Source organism: Protomyctophum parallelum (genome assembly GCF_964188405.1).
Source record: "Protomyctophum parallelum genome assembly, chromosome: 4".
Lineage (NCBI taxonomy): Eukaryota > Metazoa > Chordata > Actinopteri > Myctophiformes > Myctophidae > Protomyctophum > Protomyctophum parallelum.
The window spans coordinates 38,592,360-38,619,052 of record NC_139700.1 but is presented as its reverse complement, the minus strand read 5'-3'; the positions used below and the strand labels follow the sequence as shown (position 1 = coordinate 38,619,052).

The following is a 26,693-nucleotide window of genomic DNA, read 5'->3' as shown; positions in this document are numbered from 1 at the left end:
TTCAGGCATTGGTACACTGTAGTTGTCTCCACCAGGCCGAAGGCATGTGGGGAGAGTATGTTTTGCACTCCGTCCGTCCGCGTGTCCGTCCGTCCGTGTGTGTGTGTGTGTCCGTGTGTCCGTGAACAGCTAATCTCGGCCACCGTTAACCCAGTCGATGCCATATTTTGCACACACACTCCCTGGATGCCAACGATGAACCTCTGCCCCAAACTTTCCAGAACAGCCTGTTATAGCGCCACCAGGAGGCCGCTTTGTGCAAAACAAGTTTTTGCACAGTACACCTACAGATTTTGTCCAAACATCACGCAAATTGGTACACAGTCTCTCTAGAGCCATTCAACGAAACGGGTCTTTCAGATTTATCAGACTCCATCCTGATTGGTTAAGATTGGCTTCCAAAGTTCACAGGAGTGCTCAGTTTCAAACAAAATGCTGCAAATCATGAACACATCGCGTCATTTCCGTGAAATTGTGCACCCACATTCCCACTAGGCCGAGGACGAAATGCCACATGAACAATTTCAACTCAGCCTCAAGGTGGCGCTATAACTGGCCAAAAAGTGTTTTTACCTCTAACTGCACGGATCTGTGGATAACTTTGTATGCCAACTCCCTAGAGGCCAAGGAAAAACCTTTGCCTGGAACTTTTCACATCTGCTCTTTATAGCGCCACCAGGAGGCCGACATATGTAAAACACATTTTCTATTATTACTCCTTCAGATTTTATCCAAATTTCACGCAAATCGCTACACATGATCTCCATAGTCATGTGATCAAGACAGGTTTGTTTGATTTATCATATTCCATCCTGATTTTCCACGATTGGCTCCTACAGTTTTCAGGAGTAGCCCGCTTTGTACAAATCGCCACAACTCCTCAACGCAGCGCCCCATTGCGATGAAACTGGGCACGCATATTCACACTAGGTTGAGGAAGAAATCCTGGTGGAGACCTGTGCCCAGAAGGGCACTTTTTCTAGTTAAACATTTAAATTGAATTTGAATGGTATGTTTTAAAACTGAAATCCGTTCATTAGGCTAATTCATGGCAAAATAATAATTAAAAAAAGGAACTGAATATCTCTTAACCCTTAAGATCTGAGGCCGATTCGATTCTGCAACATTTTTTTGAAAAACTGGCCGCAGGAATAAAATATTCCAAGGACCCCCAGAAGCTAATTTGACTTGAGTTTAAAATGTTTGCTTTAATTAAGGCATGTCGCGGATTCAAATCCCGATCCCGGCAACCTTTGCTGCGTGTCACTCCCTGTCGGAGTTGCAACCCGAGTTGCGGCCCAGAAATAGTGAATCATGAAAGCGAAATAAAAATCATGTTGTGGGGACTGGGGAGCGTGCGTTGGCCCCAACTGCCACTCAAAGTGACTACTGGGTTGGGCTGCTGGATGCAAGGGGTTGGGCTCTGTATGTATGGCCTCTGTATGTCCCATGTGAGCATATCACTGTAAAAACGGCCATTTTCACCTGTTACCATGCATGGGGATGGAGCTAAAACGCCTGCCAGTTGCCACAGCAACTGAAGACTAAGTGCAATGTCAGCACTTTAGCTCTATTTCTGTACCTGTTCTTTTTTTTCTCTTTTTTTTCACAAGACAACACAAATACACAAAAGTTGCTCAAGCGCATGTTGCAAATACAGTAGTACTGGTAAGTATACACAACAAAACAAAAAATAACAAGAGTTCAAACTTCAATTACCATACAGTGTGGTCTGGCCTGTAATTGTCTGTCCTAGCCTGCTGGGCGACCACCCCCCAGTGCCCCCGTTGAAAGAGAGAGAATGCTTGAGGAGGGTAGGAGGGGATTTGTACTGAAATGGGGTTTTAATTGTTAACCTATGTCTAAAAATATGTTAGCTGAGGGCGAACTTTGGTGAATTTTGGCATGTTGTATAAGATTTTCAAAAAGCTGTGCAAATGCGTTGGGCGTGCCCCCCCTAGTGTGTATAGCGTGTGCGTGCGTGCGTGCGTGCGTGTGCGAGCGTGTGTGTGTGTGTGTGTGTGTGTGTGTGTGTGTGTTTGTGCACGTGTGTGCGTGTGTGTGTTTGTGTTTATAGAACATCCTCATTTTGTAAATGAAACAGACACTTGTTGCATGTGAATTCTGGGCTGGCCGGTATCCTAGCAACAGACAGACAGGAACTGTAGTGCTAGCCTATAAATATCATTTAGGTGTTGAAAGTGTGAGAAGTAGCCTACTGGTGTAAAATCGACCTTAGGTCTTAATGTAATAATATAGGCTACTGTGTATGTCTGTCTGTCCGTCTGTCGTTATGTCGACATTTTACATTTCTTGAGTGATTTCATAATTTCAGCTTGTTTAGCAAGACAGCATGGGGTGTTCAATGCAGAGGTGAAGCTGAGTGTGCGTGGAAAGTTTGATGCAGATCGGTCCAATTGGGTGTGGCTACACAACTGTATGGCTACACAGAAGGGTATGGCGCCCACCCGTCCTTCCTCTTCAATGTCTCCCTTTTCTCAACAGGTCCGAAAATTAAGGCCCGGCCCTACCTGGGCCCTAACTGGGCTGGCCCAAGGCCTCGCCTGGCCTTACAAATTACTAATTACCACACCAGTGTGAAGTGAGGGGAGCTTTTATCATTGTACATCATCGTGAAAATAGACACTATATAGGCCCTATCTTGCGCCACCCGGCCCCTTACCCCTTATCCCTTAAATTTGTTTTACTATTTTAAAATTGTTCAACTAGCCAATCTACACCGACACATTGTGAGCTCAGCTAAATTGTAAAAAATGGCAAAGCCCTCAGTGCGACCTCGCCCTAGCTTCTCGGGGCTTCATACTGATAGCCTAATATCAACCTATTTGAAATGAAATGCAATAAGGCAACATTTTCACTTTGCACACTATATGAAGGGATTTCTCTTTATGGATAATTAAGGCATCGATATTGATGAATGTGACTAATTAGCTATAGTGCAATTCTTTCAAGTGTAATTCCCACTGAGGATGTGTCTATAGTCTAATGTGTGTCCACAGGCAACATCCTGTTGCATGGATATTGTCACGCCAAGACAGTGCAGGTCACCCTGACCCTGATAGTGTGTCTACTCTATACTGTCTCTATCATAGACAGTTAACTTTCACCTCATGTAGCACCAATTGTCACACTGAAAGAGAGAGCAACCTTCACCTCATCATTGTTGCCTCACTTAGGAGGAAAGCAATTGATCAAAGGGGTTTGGTTACCATAGCTCTGTTCCATAGCCTTACTGCTCTTGACTTGCTGCGCCTTGCATTAATGAAGGCATTAGAGCTATGGGTCAGAGCTAGCATTTACCTTACCTTCTGCATCACAAACAAATGCACTGCTCACCTCGACGGAGCCACAAGATTGTTTTTCATCCCTCCAATATTATTTTGGCAGTAAGTAACTTACTTAGGCCTGTAGTATTAACAATATATGAACATTGTATACTATCGTGTGTGTGTGTGTGTGTGTGTGTGTGTGTGTGTGTGTGTGTGTGTGTGTGTGTGTGTGTGTGTGTGTGTGTGTGTGTGTGTGTGTGTGTGTGTGTGTGTGTGTGTGTGTGTGTGTGTGTGTGTGCGTGCGTGTGCGTGTGTGCGTGCGTGCGTGCACTAACAAAATCATGTTATCCATGCAGTGAGTGAATCTTTTAGGCTACATTAGAACAGGGTTGTGCACTTCCCTTACCTTACCACTAGATGGTGGAGTTGTTTCACTTATGAGAGAGCTGGATGCAGATTGCAGAGTAGGCTAGTGTATAGTTGTGCCTTTTGCTTTGGCAATGTAAACATATGTTTTCTCATGCCAATAATTAAGCCCTTTGAATTGAATTGTAGTCAGTGAAAGGTCTGGATTGATGCCAAAACGACGTCTGTTTGGCACCATACCATATATAAGCTAAAGTACACCCTACCAATACCGGCGAGGATTTTAAGCATCTAGAAGATTCTAGATATGTTACACAGTTACAGTCACAATCTCACTCCTTTGATACTGTGTTTTACATATAGCCAGCCATGCAGGCCCACTGTAGGTAGGCCTACAGTCTTGCCCTCTTCTCAGCTTCTACTACTACTATCCTACTAGGCTACTACATGAGCTGAACGTTTCTGTCACACATGACACACCTAAATGAATGCCTGAAATTAGATACACAACTGGCCTATTTCAACACACAGGCACCAATGCAGTCAGCATGGCAGCCAGGTATAGTAAATGTAGGCTTTAATGGCACTTCCATCAGAATCATTGAAGGTGGTCATAGTATAGAGAAAATTGATACATTTTCATAATTCTGAAAATAAGGTTGATAAATATGTTAAAATCTTACTCTGTGTTCACAATGTGATAACATATTCTTCATTACATGAGGAGTAATGGCCATCTTTAGCATACAATGTCCCCCCTGTTACAGTGTCAATGGATATTTACATGGAAATCTTGGAATAATGCATTAATCTCGACAAATATGTTTTTCTGAAAGCTGAACATGTCTTCTTTCAGAAAAAAAAATGTTTCGAAAAAGTGAATTGGCTGAAATTAAAAAAAAAAAAGAATAGTAGGAATGGTCTCTCAATCAATCAATCTGCTAATCAGGATTCAACCTGTCATTTTCTCTCCTCTCTCTCTCTGATCTGTTCTATTTCTCTCTCCAGTTTTGAAAAAGTTAATTGGCTGAAATGGCACCGAATAGTAGGAATGGTCTCTCAATCAATCAATCTGCTAATCAGGATTCAACCTGTCATTTTCTCTCCTCTCTCTCTCTCTGATCTGTTCTATTTCTCTCTCCAGTCTTATATACAGTAGGCTACCGTATTTCATTGTTCCACCACATCTCTCCTCTCTAACTACTTCTTTCTTAGTATTTCCTTGTATATAGCGTAATATCGTTCATAATGACTCCCGAGTAAAAGTTCCATCAACTGCACAAACTCTTCTCCCTTCTTGCTCCAAAACTATGGAATGCACTTCCCATCACAATTAGAACTGCAGACTCACTCCCAATCTTCCGCCGTCATCTGAAAACCCACCTTTTCAGACTCCATTTGCCCTAGCACTTGCCCTAGCCTCAGCGACCTTACAGGCATAATTATGCAAAGGCTAAACTGAAATAACTTACATAGCATTTTATGTAGACATAGCACTCTATAGTGTATACGTATAGTTTCATAGCTATTCCACTGTTAGGCTCTTAGTTTATGTATGATTCATGATGATATTTTTGATGTATTTGATGTATTACCATGTTTTTGTTCTCGCTTACTGTAAATTGCTCTGGATTAAGAGCGTCTGCTAAATACCTAAATTGTAAATTGTATATATGCTTATTAGATGATTTCTATTCATATTAGGATAAATTTGCGCAACTGTAAAGACGAAACGGAAGTGGGGAGCCTCTTCTGCTTTATCGCATACTCATGATAGAGCTTCCGTTGCTCCAGTTGCTACATTTTGATACCAATACTTTTGTACTTTTACTCAAGTACATTTTGAATTCTGGACTTTTACTTAGTAAACTATACTATAGTATTTCTATATTGCAGTATTGATACTTTTTACTTAAATAAAAACACTTGACACCCTGCCAGGCCGTCCCTGATACAGCTCCCAGTCAAAGCTCACCCTCCCCGCCCGGCCCAGCGTCTCTTCCAGGCTTGTGCGTGCACTCATCAAAAGGGCATGAGCCTTTATAGCTGCCCTTTTACCAGGCTGTATAAAAACGGCCCTCTCCAGAGTCCAGACCATGAATACGGCATTTACTATGCTGAAAGAAATGTAAATGCCCCCCTTTCCGTGCCATACCCGAGGGCAGCATTCAGGAGAATTGGCCTTTTACCGAACTCTCAACTTGAAATCTGAATTTTGCATTGAAATATATACAAGTTAACATATCTCCAGTAGCTAAAGAGTGCATGCAGGTTCGTGCCTCGAAAATAACTGATCTACAAGCTCTCAATGCATCGCATTTTGTTCTGTTAGTAGAGCTCCTTGTGCCCATTAAAACCCATTCAGGGCGGGAACCCCCTTTGGTGTTTTAAGCATTATACTTAGCTATTAAAAGATTCTTTCAGATTATTCTTTCAGAGCGAATGTTTTTAACTCAAATCGTTGCTTCCCTGGAACAACATATTTTCTGATGGGCGTCGGCGGCCAATTACATATAATGTTTTGGGTCCTTCACATGAAATAGTTTGAGAACCACTGATATAGAAACAGGTTTTTCAGAAAACTGACAGGATTTAGAAGGCATTTGGGTTTATAAAAGTGCTTGTTAAAGTGGTGGGGACCCCAGGGGTCCTTGAGGGGGTTGGGAGGGAGTCCCCCAGCAAAATGTATAAATACAGCATCAAATTTAGGTTAACCACTTTAAGCCACTAATAGGCTGTACATGAGCCGATAGACAAATCCACAGAAGGGTGCCATGGGCGCAGCCATTACTGAGGTTTACTTCTCAGCACTGATTAGCTACACCTGGCCTACAGGGAACTGCTCCATGGTTCTAAGCCTGTAAGCCAGGTGTAACTAATCAGTGATGGGGTGTAAAGCTGCACTTAATGGGTACACCTCAGTAATGGCTGTGGATTAGTCCATACAAGGAAAATCTTTTTGAACACAAATCTTAGCATGGGGGTCCCTGGCACAATAGTTTTTCAGATGGGCGTTGGACACATGATGACCTTCATGAAATCTAACAAACGGCTTCCCAGGACCACAGTCCTCTGAGTACTGGTGTAAAAGTAACCAACTACATTTACTTAAGTACTGTACTTAAGTAACATTTTGAGGTATTTGTAGCCTACTTTATTTTAGTATTTCCAATTTCCAATACTTTTGCTTGTACTCCACTACTTGAACGTGAACTGAACTTTGCGTAAAAAAGAATAATAAATACGGTCACACACCATCGGCCATCTCTATCCATCTATTTATGTTTTAACGGATGCTATTAGGCCTGTACTGGAAACAGCCAGCCAGTTGGAGACGGTCTGGCCGCGGTTTACACCTCGGGGGGCGGGGGTTCCAATCATTCCAGTGCGATCCCAAATCACACGTCTCTGACCCAAATATTGTACTTTTACTTCACTACGTCTACATTTATTTGAAAACTATTGTAATTCACAATGCATTGTGAGCTTTTAGATCTGCTAATTTCAATAACTTGTTAGTTATGAGTACTTTCTACTTTTTGTACTTTAAGTACATTTTTATATCAATCCTTTTACTCAAGTACATTTTGACTTGTACATTGCTACATTGCAGTATTTATACTGGACATTCAGCTGAAACTAGAGACGACCAAAATAATCTCAGACGACACACACCGGATGTTTGTTTTTTTGTAGTCATGAAAACGGTGGCTTTTTTAATGTAAACACTACATTCGATTGGTTTTTCCAGCACAGACATCCCACATGAAAGAACAACCATTCACTAAAGAGGAGGAAGGAGAGAGAGCAAGAGAGCGAGAAAGAGAGATACAGAAAGAGAGAGAGACAGAGAGACAGAGAGAGAGAGAGAAGCAGCACAAAAAAGCATTCACAGGATAAAGAACAGAAAAGAGATGAAGACAGAAAACCAAAAAACGGTATCATGTCAGTATACAATTTTTTTATAAACTAGAAAACAAGGCAAAAAAGAGAAGGATATAGAGAGATAGATAGACCGATGAGGAATAGCACATTATGTATGGTTAAGGTATCTTCTTTCCAAAATCTACGTGTTTTTGTGGGTTTATGTGAGAGCGTGTGTGTGCAAAGTGTCTGGTGTGTGTTGTTGTTGTGCCAACTGTGCTTTTCATTGTAGACCTGGAAGGTGTGTGTGTGAAACTTAAAAAAAAAAGAAAGAAAGCAATGAGAAGATGAATGAATGAGCATGACTTTTTACAGCATCGATGTGTGTGAAACAACACACGCACACGCCACCCAAAGTGGACGCGACGAGAAAACGCACTCTAACCCGCCCTCCCACCCCCAAAAAAGTGTTTATTTTTTTCTTTTTCTTTTTTCTTTTCTTCCTGAAATAATAAAAAATAGATATCATCGTCATTATATTATATTTAAACGTTCTGAGTTCAGGCTAAAGTGAAAACACAGTTTCTAATGCAGGGAAACAGGCAAAACGGAACAGGAGAGTAGGTGGGCACAGCTCAGAGCAATACAACACAGGTTCAGTTCTGAAATCACGTTTCGTAATCATCTCGCTTTTTTCCGGACTGGGTTTGCAAACCGGGAACATTTTTGCAAAATGTATTTCTTTTTTTTTGTTTTTCATTTAAAAAAGGGAGATCGAGAAAAACAAATAAAACAAAAAACAAAAACATTCTGTATAGCTACAAAGCACACGAACTATACCGTACCTTTAATAGTATTATTACAGAATCATCATAAGTCATCGTTGTAGTCGATAGTGTTGTTGTAGACATGTTCGTATTGTTGTCATTATTATTATTGTAATAATAATCAGCTTTTTAGTCAATGATTTTTTTGTTCCTCACCACAGTTGGTTTCACTTCCAGAAGCCAAAATATGTACACATTTGTTTCTACCCTTGACAAACAAGCCATCCAAATTACTTTAATTAACCTCTCACCTTTGACCCCTCAGACCGTTATGTCTTGACCTTTCATTGCATCATCCCTCAAAATCAAACCACGCCTCCTCTTCGTCCACTGCTGCTGTCTATCTTCCTTGCTGTTACTTTCTCTCCTTTTTTCGTTTGTTTTGTTTTCTCATTTTTTTGGTTGTATTTTTGCCATTTTTATGAAAACGGTTTTTCACTATTTCTCAACAGTAGTACCTATATGAAGCATAGTTCTTTTGTTGTATTGAATTAACTTGTTCTCTTTATACAAAGGCTTGAGTATCTCATGCTATCAGTGTCAGGGCATTGGGTTGGGGGAAGGGGAGAGGAGGGGATGGGGAGGCGAAGGAAGGCAGGGGGGGGGGGGGGGTGTGAGAGGGCACCATAATCATTTGACCATTTATTGGCCCCAAAAACCAGGAAGTCAGGGTACCATGCAAAAAGGAGAAACGGAGATGGGTGGTGAGACATGTAGAGGAATGACTAGGATTAAAAGGTGTGAGGGAGAGACATAGAGATTAGAAAGAGAGAAAGAGAGAGAGAGAGAGAGAGAGAGAGAGTTATGTGTGGGACAAGTGATCAATCGATCAATCAAGCAATAAATAAATTAATAAATTAACCAACCAACCATGATGATAATCAAAACAGGAAAAGTGAAGTTCCCTTTACATGGAGAAACGTTAGATCTAGAGAGATTAGAACGTAGTGAAGAAGGTACAGCTCTAATAACGTGATGCACTCACTATCTACACAGCCTCGGTGTGGCATGACGGCAACCATATGGAACTCTATAGCACATCCATATTGGCTCTCGCTGAGCCATGGTGGCCCATTTATGTTAACCAATGACTTTAGGAACAGGGAGTCTCCCCTTGCTGTCCATGAGAACCCCAATGCACGACGGCGGGGAGCAAAACAATACAAAAAAAAAAAGAAAAAAAAAAAGTTAGCCAACACAAATAGCTATACTTAGCTATTATGTACACATCAGACTAGACCAAGGTTCAAATCAGTGTGGCCGGCTTTCCGCAGGGATTATGCATGAGGTGTTTGGCTGACCTGCCTTGGGGGGCTATAGTGCAATCGTCATTGTTGCACGAAATTCGTCAGCTAAATCCTTCTTTATGCAATCGGTAAGAATCGGCAATATAAGCGAAACTTTTAAGAGAATAAACACACAAAGGTGTCAAGTCAGGTGAGGCAAAATGTGAACAAGGATCAGCATTGACTGATGCTTATGTAATAAATATAAACATATACAGTATGAGCAAACAACAACAACCAACAACAAAATCATGAATCATAGTCATAGTAATAAAATAGAAACGATGCAAACCCGAGTGAAGGTTTGTTTGGCAACTGAGAAAAAAAATTAACAAACGGAAAAATAGAGAAGAGTAATAAGAGGGCATGGGAGAGGAGGCTTTCGTCAACTTTGTTCTAGAAGTTTTTCAAGGCGTCAAGATTTGTGTTTTTTTCACTAAACCAAATCCATTTGTTTGCTTGGTGGCAGCGAGCCCAAATAGGCCATGGAGGGGAGGAAGTAACGAGAAAAAAAGACAAGAACTAAAAACATTAAATATATTTATATATGTATGCCTATTTTCTTGCTTTAAATTATCCTCATTATCAATATTTACCAAGTTGCATTTTCTTATCCTTTCCCCCCCTCATTTTTAACTCTTTCTAATCACGATAATCATCATCATGATCAATTCCAGAGGAGTGTCATCATAGAAAGGATGGAAGGAAATAAGGAAAAGAAGTAAGGATTGAAGGAGGGGGGAGGGGGACGGGAGGGGGGGCAGAACAAGGGTATAAGGAGGAGGAGACTGCTGCAGTCGTCTCGTCTGGGCATGCTCAGTACAAGCCACACCCTCGCAGGTTGTTGGCGATGATGATGTCAGTGACGGCGTCAAACACCACCTGGATGTTTCCCGTATCCGTGGCACAGGTCAGGTGACAGTAGATCTCCTTATTGGGAGAGCGGTTTTTGCTCTCAAACTGTGCTTGGATGTAGGCTGCAGCGTCCTCGTAGGTGTTGGGGCCTGCATGGCGAGACACACGCAAAATATCACTAAAGCAGTGCTTCTCAATTTCTCAAACAAGGGACCTTGAGGGTGGGGGTTGTTCCATGTGGTGCCCACCTAAATGATGGAAGAGTTGATAACCAAATGGACCCTTATAGAGCTTTAACTGAAATGAAACCAAATAGACTCTTACAGCCTTATTTAAACTTTGCCTCTTAGCCGTTCTGAGCTTGTAGATCTGCTATCTTCAAAAGATTTGTATACATTTTAAAACATTCTGCATAATGGGTCTACTTTGTAGTATATTTTTGTATATTTTGATACCAATACATTTGTACTTACTATTAGTAAATTCTGAATACCAGGCTTTTAATTGTAACCAAGTAATTATTTTCTACATTGTGGAATTGATAGTTTTACTCAATTAACAAATGTGAGTACTGATTAGGGAGATGGGACAATAGGAAAATTATGTCACGGTTATCACGGCAAAAATATAAAATGTAGTTTTTTTTCCAACCAAGGTTCATGTTTTATAGGTTGTTATTAGAGAAAGTAAAAGATGTTTTTTTCTTTTTTTTTTTTCATTTGCTGCTTTCTTTCGTTTTAGCGATTTTAGCTATTTTTGACAAGGGGGCATTCGAACATCTACTGAATGTGAAGGGGGTGACAAACCTATTAAGCCTACGACACAGTATGGCATCCCCCTAGTACTCCCTTCACATTCAGTAGATCCCGTGATCTTGTGTGGCCAGATGTAATTTTCTGGGGTATAGTAGGATTATAGTAAATATAGTAAATTACATATTTAGCCCCATGTTCGAATGCCCCCACCCCCTGTCAAAATAGCTAAATCACTAAAATGAAAGAAAGCAGCAAATTAAATAATAATAATAATAATAATAACAATAACAACAACAACAACAACACTCATCTTTTACTTTCTCTAATAACAACCTAAAACATGAAAAATTAAAAAAAAAAAAAAGTTGTCCTTTAAAACTTAAAATGCCACTTTTGTGACCAGAATTCCTATTCTGGGGTTAACGTTCGCCAAAAATAGCAGATCTACGGACTCACAACGCGTTGCGTTAACACAAATTGATTTATGTAGAGTGAAATATTGTGTACCAAATTGGCTCTTCACAGGTCAGTTTCATCAAGTATAGAGGGGTTTATTAAGTGGTACTGAATTTGCAGTTCAAAAAAAGGAAATTCATATAGTGTATAGGACAATTTAAATCTATCGCGATAATACAGATAATTGTCCCATCCCTATACCACTGATTACGTGCACTAACTCTGGGTTACTTTAGTAACCTCAGTTTATCAAGCGAATCGAGCGAGAGAATCGCCTAAGGGTGGCGCCATTTCCATGGTGCCAACACAGAATAAATCCATATACTCACGAAACAATACTGATTGGGTCGTGCAGCTGTCTGTCACGACTGTGGCTGCAAGCTCCGCCCAGAGCCTATAAAGCAGCACACAGCCGGAAAAGACGTCATTCCTATCAACCAGTCCTTTTTCTGTGCTCTTTCTAAGCAAGAAGGGTAGTAAGGGCGATTCTCTCGCTCGATTCGCTTGATAAACTGAGGTTACTAAAGTAACCCAGAGTTTATCTAAGCTCATCTCGCTCAAGAATCGCCTAAGTCCCCTGCCCGTGGGGAGAAGGAAAGGCAAGGAGGCTATCTGGACCACAGGCCCAGTAGACAAGAACCTACCTAAGGAGCTAGCCAGTGAAAACTGTCTAAGCACTCAGACGCGGGCTGATGGTTCCCCATCTCATATGCCCTAGGCTCTATCTCCTGAAGTGCGCGTGTGTGACCGTTGTTCCCAACTGTCCCATCACCTAGCGGCAGCTCCCAGAACGGCGTGAGCAATTCCAAGAGATGCCACGTCCAAGTTATAGTACGTGGCGAAAGTCGAAGGGGACGACCAACTCGCCGCCGTACACACATCCTGAAGTGATGCTCCCTTCGCAAGAGCCCAGGATGCAGACATGCCTCTCGTAGAGTGAGCCCGCAAACCCTCCGGGGGTTGTGTACCACTCTCGGCATAGGTCAACTGTATGGCTTCCACAACCCATTGTGAAAGTCTCACCTTGGTTATGGGATTCCCCCTTCTCTGAGGGTCCCATGCGACAAACAACTGATTGCCCTTCCTAAAGGCAGCAGTCCTGTCTACATACAGTTTCAGCGCCCTGACCGGACAGAGACTGTTCAGCCTCTCGTCTTCCGCCGATGCGAAAGGGGGCGGGTGGAAAGCTGCCAAGTCTACCGGAGTAACTCCGGAAGGAAAGTTCTTGGGCAGGAACGACAGGTTCGGCCTGAGCGAAACCCTGGTACCGTTCCCACTAAATCTCATGCAGCTTGGACTCACCGAGAGCGCGTGCATGTCACTAGATCGCTTCGCTGTAGTCAAGGCGACCAGCAGGGCAGTCTTAAGTGAGAGAAACTTCAAACCCACCGTGTCCAGCGGTTCGAAGGGGGCTCTCGACAGAGCGTGCAGTACCAAGGTCAGATCCCAGGAGGGAACTAAGGATCTAGATACCGGCCGAGCACGCTTGACACCCCTCATGAACTGTCGAATCAATAAGTTCTCACTTATTGGTCTGTTGTCCATACCCACATGGTAGGCCGATATGGCCGCCAGGTTGAGTTTCACTGAGGAGTTCCCCAAGTGTCTATCCAATAATTCTTGCAAGAAGGTTAGGATAAGAACCACCGAGGCCTGAAAATGAACGGCCCGTTCCGGCCTCGCCGCACACCAGCGCACAAACACGTTCCAAGCCGTGTTGTACCGCTGTCTAGTCGAAGGGGCCCTGGCCCCCAAGATCGTCTCAATGACCCTAGGGGGCAAGCCTGTGGCTATTAGAGTCGACCCCTCACCAGGCACACCCAGAGGTCTAAGTCCTGTGGGCGCGGATGGAATATCTCGCGACCCGCCTGGGTAAGCAGATCCCTCCACAGAGGGAGCCGCCAAGGCTGGTCGTAGAGGAGGGGAAAAAATGTCCTGTCTCCAGGACCCTCGGGCTGGAGCCACTAGTAGCACGTCCGAGCCCTGAACCCTCACCCTGGCTAAGGTGAAGGGAATCAGCTCTAGTGGAGGGAAGGCATAGAGTAGGCCCCGAGGCCACCGATGTGCCATCGCGTCCAGTCCCAAAGTTGGCGAGCCTTTCAGGGAGAAAAAGAGTGGACACTTCTTGTTCTCGTCTGTAGCGAACAGGTCTGCCACCGGAGTCCCGAACCTGTCCCAGATCTGTTCCACTACACCCGGGTGTAGGGACCAGTTGCCGTAACGGAGGGGACCTCTGGACAACAGGTCTGCACCCGCGTTCAGTAGTCCCGGGACGTGGCGGGCTGTCAGTGACAGAAGACGCCCGTCGCACCAAGTCAAAAGCCTGTATGCCAACGTGTGCAGGCGTAAGGACCTCAGTCCACCCTGCCTGTTGATGTAGCACATCGTTGTCGTGTTGTCGGTACGGACGAGGACATGACAACCCCGTATGAGCGGCTCGAACGCTTGCAGCGCGAGGAAGACCGCTAGGAGTTCCAGATAATTGATGTGGGCGGACCTCAAGGTTCCATCCCATATCCCTCTGGCCGACCTGCCTTCGTGGGTGGCCCCCCACCCACTCAGGCTCGCGTCCGTAGTGACGACCTTCCTGGCCAACGGTAAACCAAGGGGGACTCCCTCCGTCAGGGTCCGTCTGTCCGACCACCACCTCAGGGCGAGCGTGCATTCCCCGGGGATTGTCACTCGCCGCGAGAGGAATCTGGTGGGCACCCGTAGAGACCTCAACCAGCGCTGAAAGGGTCTCATGTGGAGTCTGCCCAACCGCACCAGGGAGATGGCCGACGCCATCAGTCCCGCCATACGTAGGCAGATTCTGAGTGGCAGTCTGTGTCCTCTCTGGAACAGGGCCACGCACTTCAGGAAGGCGTCGATCCTCTCCGGGCTCAACCGAGCCGTGAAGGAGACTGAATCCAGTGCTATGCCTATGAAGTTGATCGACTGGGCGGGCACCATAACACTCTTCTCGTGATTTATGGTGAACCCTAGGGAGGACATATGGGACACCACCCGAGTGGTGTTCCATAGTGCCTCCTGTGGCGAGCCTGCGCTCAGAAGCCAGTCGTCGATGTAGCTTGCTACACGTAGACCTCGTCGCCGCAGAGGGGCCAGAGCCGTCTCGGTGCATTTGACGAACACCCTGGGGCTCAGGGACATCCCGAAGGGGAGAACCGTGTATTCGTACACCTTCCCCTTGAAACCAAACCTCAGGAACTTCCTGTGAGGTGGGTAGATAGGGATGTGAAAGTAGGCGTCTTTCAGGTCTATAGATGTGAACCAGTCGTTCATGCGTATAGAGCGCACAAGAGACTTGGCTGTCAGCATCTTGAAGCGGAAGGACTTGAGGTACCGATTGAGAGCTCGTAGGTCCATGATTGGACGCAGCCCCCCCCCCCTTTTTCTTGACCAGGAAGTAGCGTGAGTAAAACCCGCTGCGACTCTGGCTCAGGGGTACCTCTCTGACAGCCTTCTTCTCCAGCAGAGAGTTGATCTCCTGCTGGAGAACCTGACCCGCTTCGCCGCGTGCATCGGAGTAGAGGATTTCTCCGAATGCAGGGGGTCTCATAGCGAACTGGAGCCTGTAACCTCTCGCTATGGTGCGGAGAACCCAAGGAGACGCTCCGCACAGTTCCCACTGTGTCAGGCGACGCGCAAGGGGGTTCTCCATCGCCAGGGGAGCGCGTCGTCGCGCAGGGCTGGCGCCTCCTGGTGGACCAGAGAAATTTTCGGCATGACCCGTCCTGCCAGTGGCGTTTAGGCCCGCCACAAGGCCAAGGTCCCGCCCCACTGTGTCGGAGAGCCCGGGGGCTACTCCTGGCAGTGGGTTCATGTCCCCCCGATGTTGTTGTCGTTGTTTGTTTTAATGGCGTGAAGGCCTTCATTACAGGAAATAAAACAGGTACAACATTGGAAACAACAACATGTCGATGATCGGCCGCACCCGTGGTGATGCTCCGCATCGTGAGCCCCCGCCTCTTCCTGGGCGGTCTGAGTGTGAGAAGAATACTCAAATCCAGGCTCAGGGGGGGAGGGGAGACGTCTGGTCTCGTCTCCCCTGGGACGGGGACGGCGTCATTTGCTCTGTGGCTCCCCACGGCCTCTGCCCTGGCCTCGTCTGGGGCCATGGGGCGGGCGGCCGTGGCCACGCCCAGCCGGGCGTCTGTCACGGTTGGGGGTGCCGGCCGAGGCACCGGACGGTGCCAGCTGGCCTCCTGCCCTCTCCTGGTGGGGCTTGGAGCCAGAGCGGCCACCCCTACCACCGCTGGTGTGTCGGGGTTGGCGTGCGGAGGGAGCTCTTGGAGGAGCTCGCTGTCCGTCGTCCACCTTGAAAAGCAGCCTATCTAGAATGCTAAGCATGCTAGGGTGGCATCGGCCATCCAACGAGGTTGCTACTCCCGACCTCGAAAAAGTTAGCTAAATAGCTAAACAACCCTAGCTTCACAATGTACATACCTGTAATGTTGAGGGAAGCAGTCGGTAGTCGAGGGTCGCTGGGGAACCACGTCGAGTGAGACTCGTGCCTTCGGCCGCTGCGTGAAGTAGTAGCAGCGGTAGTTGTCGGTGGAGGCCTAGGACTGCATCCGACATCTCGTTGTCGCAACCACCCGGCTCGGGGGAGCCTCGTTGGTGGGCCGACGAGATCCCGCTGGAGGGAGAGCAGCACCCAGAGCCAGCCGGTGAGGCCTGGCTGATGTCTCGGGTCTGGCTCCACAGGCCTGTTTACCAGTGTGGTGAAGAGCGTGTGGAGCTTGTTGCTGGCGGTCCGAGCCGCCTTCCTGGCAGGGGAGGAGCCCAGGAAGGACTCGTCATGGTGTCTCTGAGACGCGTCAAGGTTGAGGGGTCTGGAGAGAGAGGACGAGGTGGTGGGCCTAGGCCTCGAAGTTTGGGGCTGGTCGGGACAGCCGGGCTCGGAGGTGTCGACCAGGGACCTGTCTTGGTGACTCTCGACGCGTGAGATGCGTCAGCTTTTCTCCCCGTCCGCGAAGCAGAAGCAGCAGGGGTAGAGACCAGAGGTCTCGAGAGCCTGGCGAGCATGCTGGCGAGCAGGCAAACCATGCAGCGAGAGTGACTGTCCTCAGGGGACAGCAGGTTGCTGCAGTTGCATGAGAAATTCCCGGTGGCGTTCCTCCTCGGGAACCCGGGAGGGCTGTTGTCACCGCTGCTGAAGGTCCTCCTGGGTCTGGTTGTGCTGTGTAGCGTCACCGCCAGTAGCCATGTTGCCTAGTGTAGTTTTCCAACTGTCCACTGAGGTGTAATAAGGCTAGAAAACTAACCAGGGTCTTCCGACACAGGGAAGAGTCTTGTAGGTCAAGCACAGTTGTAGCTTAAAGAAGGAACCAGCAGTTCAAGACATTGTAGAAGCACTTCTCCTTTAAGTTATAATATAAAAATTATAAAAAAGGAAAAGTGGTGGTGGAGTAGAAGAGTAGGACTCGTGGTGCTCCACTGAAAATCAGCTGTCTAAACAGAGACGACCACGTTGTGAAACTGTGGTGGCCAGAGAAGCTGTTTAGTTGCGTGAAAGAAAAGGCGCCGGACTACGGGAAGGCCGCAAAGCCTGGGGCTCGCGTAGCGCGGCCGTCGGGCTGGTGCTGTTTAGGTCTGACGACACAGAGCGATGCGGCGGTTCGTCGGGTAGTGCGGGTTGCGTAGAGCAGGCCTGTGGCCTTCGATAGCAAAAACAACCGTGCCAAAGAGAAGCTAGAGAAGCTGTAGTTAACGCCTGACGGCTGGAAACTAGCTAGTGTCTAGCGGAGCTAAAAGGCTATAGCTGCATTAGCGGGAGCTAGCTAACCTAGGAAGGCTAGCGAAGCTGCGGCTGGATAGCAAGCTAGCGTCGTAACCCGGCTACGGTGGTTGCTTGTTGTTGGTGGCGCTAAAATCAACGCCTAGCGGCCGAGGATTAGCTAGAAACACCGGTAGCAAGCGAAACAGCGTTGCAGCTTGCTGCTTATGCGGGTTGTCTGTTGCCCGGGTTCTGTTGCAGTTGCGACTGAAACATACCCACTGAGGGTCCTCCTGGGTCTGGTTGTGTTGTGTAGCGTCACCGCCAGTAGCCATGTTGCCTAGTTTAGTTTTCCAACTGTCCACTGAGGTGTAGTAAAGGCTAGAAAACTAACCAGGGTCTTCCGACACACGGAGAGAGTTTTGTAGGCCAAGCGCAGTGTCCTCCAGAAGTCTGGAGAGAAAGTAGCTAGAATCCGCTAGATCCGCTAGAGGTAGCTAGAAGTCGCTAGAATACAGCTACAAAGTGGCTAGGTGTAGCCAGATGACGTTAGAAGTCACTATAAACAGCTACAGAAACACACACCAAGAGCCAGGGGCAGTCAACAGTAGCTAGAAGCAACAGGAGTAGCTGATAGCAGCTAGAGGAGGCTAGAAGTAGCCAGAGGGCAGCTAGATAGTAGCTAGCTAGTAGCTAGGGCCTTTCGGCACGGAGCAACGTGCGTCGCCGATCTAGCGCTAGGCCTTGCGGCCGTGTGGGAGCCTGTGATAGCCGTGGAACGGGCTTCCGAGCCGACGGGGTCTTACGACACAACGTGGCGGGAAAGAACGTGGGTCAGCGCGGGCCGAGGGAGTCTGTGAAAACTGCGTTTTAGCTAGTAGGGTCCCTCAAGGTTTCCGACGATAGTGTAGAGAAAACAGGGGAGAAAACAGAGCTAACTGGGGTTGCAAAGCGGAGGTTTATCAACTCACCGTTAGCAGAGCAGTGCAGGTTGACTTCCGCGGGTCGCCGGGCTGAACTTCTTTCCGACGAGCGGCTGTGTCTTGTCTATCGTCGGCTGGCTCTTGTTCCACGGTCCAGGCAGGGCTTCGCGGCTAACGCGAGGTCTCCCGACACTGGTTAGGCTGAGCCACAGCTAAGCTAGCGTTTGTCAACAGCTAGGCTAAAGCTAAGCTAGTGTTAGCCAAGGCTAACGGGGCTATGTCCGAGAGGCTTCACAGCACTGACAGGAAAAAAGCCCCTTTTTTTATTGTTTCTGAAACTTACTGCGTTTCGTTCTCGTGAGTGTAAGACCACCGGGTTTCCACCGCGAATTCCAGGGTACAAGTGAAGCACTCGTCCAGGGGGAATAAAAGTCTCAACGGAGTTATGGAAGTGGTAGTCTTAGAAAATCTGTGTTAGCGCAGAAAAAGGCAGGAATGACGTCTTTTCCGGCTGTGTGCTGCTTTATAGGCTCTGGGCGGAGCTTGCAGCCACAGTCGTGACAGACAGCTGCACGACCCAATCAGTATTGTTTCGTGAGTATATGGATTTATTCTGTGTTGGCACCATGGAAATGGCGCCACCCTTAGGCGATTCTTGAGCGAGATGAGCTTAGATAAACTCACCTGTGTACTCAGGGAAGCAGATGCTGAGTGCAGACTTCTTGATCTTCTCACTGAACAGGTCCTTCTTGTTGAGGAAGAGGATGATCGAGGTGTCAATGAAGAACTTGTTGTTGCAGATGGAGTCGAACAGCATCAGGGACTCGTGCATACGATTCTGGAGGAGGAAGAGGAGGAGAAGAGAGAGGGAGAGGAGAAGGGTTGGTGGTGGGAAGAAACAAGGGAAGAGTGGAAGGGCAAAAGAAGAAACGCAAGAGGATTAACCTCGACTTACTGTATGTGAATCAAGTGAAACTAGAAAAAGTGCCCTTCTGGGCACAGGTCTCCACCAGGATTTCTTCCTCAGCCTAGTGGGAATATGCGTGCACAGTTTCATCGCAATGGGACGCTGCGTTGAGGAGTTGTGGCGATTTGTACAAAGCGGGCTACTCCTGAAAACTGTAGGAGCCAATCGTGGCCAATCAGGATGGAATATGAGAAATCAAACAAACCTGTCTTGATCACATGACTATGGAGATCATGTGTACCGATTTGCGTGAAATTTGGATAAAATCTGAAGGAGTAATAATAGAAAATGTGTTTTACATATGTCGGCCTCCTGGTGGCGCTATAAAGAGCAGATGTGAAAAATTCCAGGCAAAGGTTTTTCCTTGGCCTCTAGGGAGTTGGCATACAAAGTTATCCACAGATCCGTGCAGTTAGAGGTAAAAACACTTTTCGGCCAGTTATAGCGCCACCTTGAGGCTGAGTTGAAATTGTTCATGTGGCATTTCGTCCTCGGCCAGGTGGGAATGTGGGTGCACAATTTCACGGAAATCACGCGATGTGTTCATGATTTGCAGCATTTTGTTTGAAACTGAGCACTCCTGTGAACTTTGGAAGCCAATCTTAACCAATCAGGATGGAGTCTGATAAATCTGAAAGACCCGTTTCGTTGAATGGCTCTAGAGAGACTGTGTACCAATTTGCGTGATGTTTGAACAAAATCTGTAGGTGTACTGTGCAAAAACTTGATTTGCACAAAGCGGCCTCCTGGTGGCGCTATAACAGGCCGTTCTGGAAAGTTTGGGGCAGAGGTTCATCGTTGGCATCCAGGGAGTGTGTGTGCAAAATTTGGCATCGACCGGGTTAACGGTGGCCGAGATTAGCTGCTCACAGACACACGGACGGACGGACACACGGACACACACACGGACGGACGGACGGACGGACACACGGACGGACGGAGTGCAAAACATACTCTCCCCACATGCCTTCGGCCTGGTGGAGACAATAATGCATAACGGCGACACCACAGTATTTGGGAATTGTTTAAGGCGTCTGCTCATGTGAGAGGCAGTTCCATGTGCGTCACAAAATCGATGCGGCTATTGATGCTCGTTGGTTTGAATATTTTTGTATCTGTGAGATGTGTTTACTGTAGTTGCTGATGTTAGAGATGCGGGTCGATTAAGCAGATTGTTTTTAACCAACTAACACAAACATGTTAGTTGAAGAGGGTAAGAGCTGTCTGAATATGGAGAGTGAATGATCTGCTTCCTTGTCCATCTCCAAAGAAAACATTGGTGAATGAAGGGCGGAGAGAGGTGGAAGTTATTTTGGCAGAGTATAACGCACACACAATAACCACACAATTGGCTGTCCATGTGGTGCTTTATTGTAATTTTCATGAACAGTAAATACACCATTCACTAAATGAAAAAATGAGTCACAGCAGAGTGGGAGACACAGGTAATTACTAAGTCAGCACTCAGTTACACACACACACACACACACACACACACACACACACACACACACACACACACACACACACACACACACACACACACACACACACACACACACACACACACACACACACACACACACGTGTTGTATAAAAGCAGGGAGAGGTTGCAAAGGTGGAGTATGGAGGTGGATTATTAACCTGGGGTGGGCGGGTGTTGGTAACAACTAACAAGATGGTAAATGGTTTATATACCGGTAGCCTACAGTAGATCCTTTATCCAATGCGCTATACATACAGGTATTACATTCACCCATTCACACACACATTAATACACTGATGGCGGAGGAAACCATGCGAGGCACCAACCTGCACATTGGGAGCAATTAGGGGGTTCAGAGTCTTGCTCAAGGACACTTTGACGCCAACTCTGGTGGAGCCCGGGATCTAACTGTTCCCAAGCGGCCGCTCTACCTCCTCCTCCTGAGTCACTGGTATCGCCTTTGCAATGCTTATTGCCCCAGGCAGATTAAGTCTGGCCCCTCTCAATTGTGGGACGACTTCATGGCCGAAGTGGTGACGAGCCAACCGGATTCGTGTGGAACCAGGCTATAACCAACCAGGGATCAGTATGCAAATATGGGGAGGGGCATTGCAGAAAGAAATCTAACACTGAGAGGGACGAGACTATATATCCACACGTAAATATATTTTGCGTCCGAGCATAGACATGGTAACGCCCCACCGGCCTCTGATTGGCCTACAGACACTGCCCGTCTTGACTGTCCTCCGAGATACGAGGTTACTCCGTGGTGAGAAATAATACAAGAGAATGACAGCTTGGCACGCGCCACAGAATGCAGTAACTAACTTGTACGTTTTATTTTTGTAGAAAACTTACAGTTCTCTTGTATCCCCATCACTCTGACTCTCCAGAGAGTTCAGTGAGTGCCGGCAATGGAGGCCAAAAGATGCTCTAAATCGTAGATCTTTTAGCCTCCATTTCCTGCATTCACTTCCACCCCACCACCCCCACGATTGCATTTATGGGCCCAAAGAGCTCGCTCTGAAGCTTTTATTTAAACTTAAGAAAGCCTATTTTTTGGGGCCATTCCAGGGGCAACATGGAAAATATTCCATCTTGTTTAGACTGAGATTTGCCCGGCCCCCGGGTTATAGGCGGAGGCCCCCTCCCTCCCTCCATGAAGTTCTGTGTGCTGAGTGAGAACCATGTAAGGAGAGAGCTCTGCTGCACATTGCACTGTTGATTTTGACAGCAAATCTTCTTGAATAACATTAGCTGTTAAGTTATAAGTCTAGTTTTAGTTGACTACCAAATATCACAAGATTTTTTTTTGGTGGGCTGTGATAACATTGAAATGCCTGATTTTCATTTAGCTTCATGCCAAAAATAAATAAATATACAAGTTCACAACGAGCTAGAAGAGCAGCTATATTCGGTCTGCGACACCAACCGACGGAGTCACACATGGTGACTTGTTGTGACCGAAGGTGGCATTTACTTAAAAAGGTGCAATTCCTGTCAGACTCAAAATCCTGCTGTCGCAATTAAGCCCATATATGAAGATACCTGATGTCATCAATATTGGCCAGCAACTCCACTTCTGACCTCAAACCTCAAACCCTTAGATCTCCATATATGGATATATGTCAGAACCTGTTCTGACATGTTGAACCTTTCCCCATCCATCCTTCCTCTTCGATGTCTCCCTTTTGACTGATACCAAACTCTAGACGAGCCTGCCCAAAAGTTAATAGTGCAGCGGCTGCAGCCGCGCCCGGGAGCCGGCTAAAACTAGAGTTCTCAACAGGCCCTCATCAAACCCTGTACTCTCAAGAGAATGTCCCTGCTACCACCCTTAGATCTCCATATATGGAGCTGACCTGTTCTGACATTCCATATGTTGATCTGACCTCATCAAACCCTGTACACTCAAGACATGTTCCTTATATGGCCAGTGCAGAATTAATTTCATGTTGATTTGACCCCCCCATGCCAAAGCGCCAGTGCTCGCCAAACAGTCTGCTGTCAACGAGGCGGATGCGTGAATACTGGTCTAGAACTAGTCTCCACTAGTCCCTCCCTATAAAATCTGGTGAAGTCTAATTTTTATTTGTTGATGAAATTGTCAATATATTTAGTCTCAGTTTTAGTCATCATAACATAGTTTTTATTTAGATTGAGAAAAATGTTTTCTGCAACGAAAACCTTTCATCACTGAAAAAAGGTAGTGGGCGAACATGTTTTGTCAGTTTTAGTCAAACAAAAAAGTCAACCGTTCAACCTGGATCCATATAGTGCACAGAAGGAGCATTATATGGAACCCACTGGTGCACAGCCCGAAATGTCCCACTGATTGTATTACCCTCTCTATTTCTAGCCACTAAAAAGACTCAATTACTCATAAACCTTCTCCCGGCACGGCCTCCAACACAGCATTACCCAGTAGGGAGTGCATTAGTTATCACTGGGACTGCAGTGGGACAAAGTAAACTACATTGCCCAGCGTCCTCTCTGCCTCCCCGCAGCTTCCCCATCATTCTGGGGTTTTGTCGGTTATTCTGATTCATCAGAAAGAACTGTGTGAGAAACACAAACTGGAAAATATGTTCGGATATTCTGCTATTTTTAGGGTGCAACAACATATGAATCAGGCTTAAGAGCTTTTGTGGCAATTGCAGACAGACGGAAAGAGAATGTGGGGACGAATAATATGTGGGAGAGAGAGAGAGAGAAGGAGGTGGGAAGATAAATAAGTGCAGACTGTGGAGGAGAGTGGCAGGGCTATGAAATTGAGAGTAAAAAGAAAGACTACATCCGTCACAAGCTTTCATGAGGAGAAAGACACTGTGGTAATAGCTACAGCTCAAAGAGAATAGGACGAGAGCCCCAGAATCTCTTCATCTCAGTCTTCTGCCATCATCCGCACCACCACTCCTCTCCTCTCTCTGGCTCTCCTTTGATTTAATTTCCTTTTCATGTCTGCCGCTGCTTCAACCTGCGGTGCAGGTTACAGCACCGCATCTGTTCACGTTAGAACAGTTTCCTATGATGATGAGCGTGCCCCATATAGGCTGTGCAATTTTTTTATATATAAATGGCAAATATCGCTTCAACTAATTAATACAGCATGTAATGCTGTTCTGTGCCTGCTGCTCAACACAGGAACCAAAGATACAAAACAGTCCAAGGCTGGAAACTGTCCCTGGGTGGATGGAGCTACTACTACAGACCTTCACTGTCTGCAACACCAGAGTGCTAGTCAATTTCAATCTATCAATTTAAAAAAGGCGGAGATCCGAGCACAGTTTTCAAAAATTTTTCAAAAATAGCATATGTACAGGCTCACTGCGCGTCACTCACTGCGCTGTGAGCTTCTGTGATGCTATTTTGGAATAGCCAACGCTAAAATTTACATGACAGAGATGCTTTCCCGGGTTTTACTTTCAATCTCTACTTGCATCTTCTTGAGACTGAGCTTGCATCAGCAAATTTATACGATGACAACCTCCTGCAGAAAAATATAACATTGGGTGAGAAACTAATTTGCTGTAGGATTTCTTTCTCTTCCTTTCAGTTTTGCAGACATTTTCTTCTTTAATTACTGTAAAAACTTAGTGCAATTGTGCATGACACTGTTGTAGTGCAAAAACGGTCTGCAAATTAGCCAGATTTGGGATGGAGGCTTTTGGAAAAAGCTGTGAAGCAAGCACTCAACTATGGAAATGGGGAACAGACTGAATTTCATTTTCATGGATAATTTGCTCTGTGATACTTAACATTCATCACAACTGTCAACCCTGAAACATCCCGGGACCACTAAATCCTTTAATTCCCCTTTATTTACCACAAGCTTGCAAAAATATAAAATACTGCTAATTCTGCTAGGCTCATAAGCTTCAGAGCCATAAATCCTCATTGTTTCAGCACGCAACCGTTTATTGTTTCCGGTTCCAATGCAAGTTCTAGAATAACTTTCACCTGTAAATGTATGCAGAGTAGACTTGCTCATAAATAGTTTGCTTCTCTTTCTAAAACAACGTCCTTAATAAATATGGACATATTTTGGCGGCTCGCACCGCACTCCCTAGAGTCATTGCACACGCCAAGTTTGAAGTCAGTTGGTCCCATATAGTATATATACATTGTACAAGATAAAGTATATGGGCATTGCGGCATAGCGGATCTGTGGCTCTACACAACCGGGCATATCAGGTTTGTTTATGGTCATGTCTGAGACTGAGTCATAGTGTGACATCCCTATATATTGGGCATATCGGGTTTGTTTATAATACTACTACTACAGTACTACTACTACTACTACTACTACTAATAATAATGTAATAATGATAATGATAATAATGTAATAATACAACTTTATTTATATAGCACCTTTCTAGGCATGAGCCACAAAGTGCTGCACAGCATAATTCACAAGAAAAATAGAAAGATAAGGAAAATAAGATGATCTACGTAACAAACAAGAAATAACCAAACATTCAAGAAAATCTAATAAAACAACATCAGTAAAAAGGTTATTTATAGGAATGCTTTTAGAAACAAATGGGTTTTTAATAGAGATTTAAAACAGGTAAGGGAGTCAGTGAGGCGATTCTTTTCTGGAAGCGCATTCCAGAGCTCAGGAGCTCAGATGGCGAAGGCCAGATCACCCTTCGTGACATAGTTCACATGCAGTGCAAATTTTTAGGAGCCCCTTGCCTGCGGATCTCAGGCTGCGAGGAGGGTCATGAGGGGGCAGGAGCTCCGCGAAATAACGAGGGGCAGGACCTCTTTGAGCCTTAAATGAAATTAAAAGACATTTTTAAATCAATTCTAAAAGTGACCGGAAGCCAGTGAAGCAACATCAAGACAGGGGTGATATATGATCACGCTTTTAGGTGTTGGCTAAAAGCCTAGCGGCTGCATTATTCACTAATTGCAAGCGGGAGAGTGACTTCCGAGTTAAACCTGAATAGAGAGCGTCACAATAATCAAGACGGGACGTGATCAAGGCGTGAATGACCTATTCTAGATCGGCACTAGACAAAATGGTCTAAAATTGATTTTTGAGATGTTTCTAAGTTGAAAAAAGCAGGTTGTGCATTAGAACATCTAGGTTTTTCGAAGTGGATTTTAACATTTATGGAGAGGTTGACTCCAAAAAACGTTACACTGTGTATTCACAATCATCATATAAAGCTCATTGTAGGAGAGATCAGCTTTCATTTCTTTATTCAAGGTTTATTCAATTTATTTTTCCCGAACTTTATTTTTCCCGAACGAGTCACATCACAAAAGAGGCCAAGCTTCTTTCTATAAGAGGAAACCATTCATCTATTCTAAGGCAGCGAGAGATAAATTACATGAAATATAATTAAATGACCTACAGTATAGGCTTTTAGGAGAAGATGATAAAAGTCTGCTTATTATGTAAGTGACCTCAGAAGTGGTGGTGGCAGGCAGGCAGGCCGGCCTATTGTCTGCTGAAAGAAAGAATGAAAGACCTTTCTTTGGATGGCTTGGCGGGTTTGGCATTACATTATTTTTTTTGCAGGGACAGAGAGGATATTGTGACATTTTGCACTCCCGTCCCGTGAGAGTGTTTGTGTGTGCCTGGCATATGAGTGCCTGGTGGTGTGGGTGTGTGTGGATGTCTGGAGTGTGTGTGTGTGTGTGTGTGTGTGTTGCTGTGTGTGTGTGTGTGTGTGTGTGTGTGTGTGTGTGTGTGTGTGCGTGTGTGTGTGGTGTGTGTGTGCGTGTGTGCAAAGGGTAGGCAGGTGAATTTTGAGTAATAAATCCTTAGACACCAACTCCTCCACCACAGCACCACTGTGTTGTGCTCTCTCTCTCACTGTGCGCACACACGCACGCACACACACACAGTGATGCGCAGGCCGGCTTTTTTTCATAACCCACA

The 26,693-nt window shown here is 45.8% G+C and overlaps 1 protein-coding gene across 1 annotated transcript in view; it reads right to left on the bottom strand.

Moving 5' to 3' along the window:
- Positions 1-8,026: 8,026 nt before the first annotated feature.
- Positions 8,027-26,693, bottom strand: part of LOC310857628 (guanine nucleotide-binding protein G(o) subunit alpha) — a 176,450-nt gene continuing 157,783 nt past the window's right edge. Inside the window, exons 7-8 of the mRNA XM_083763378.1 lie at positions 19,029-19,182; positions 8,027-10,637 (exon numbers count right to left, since the gene is read on the bottom strand). Coding sequence (XP_083619504.1) covers positions 10,450-10,637; positions 19,029-19,182 — 342 coding nt within the window. The 3' untranslated portion in view covers positions 8,027-10,449. The remainder of the gene's footprint in view (positions 10,638-19,028; positions 19,183-26,693) is intronic.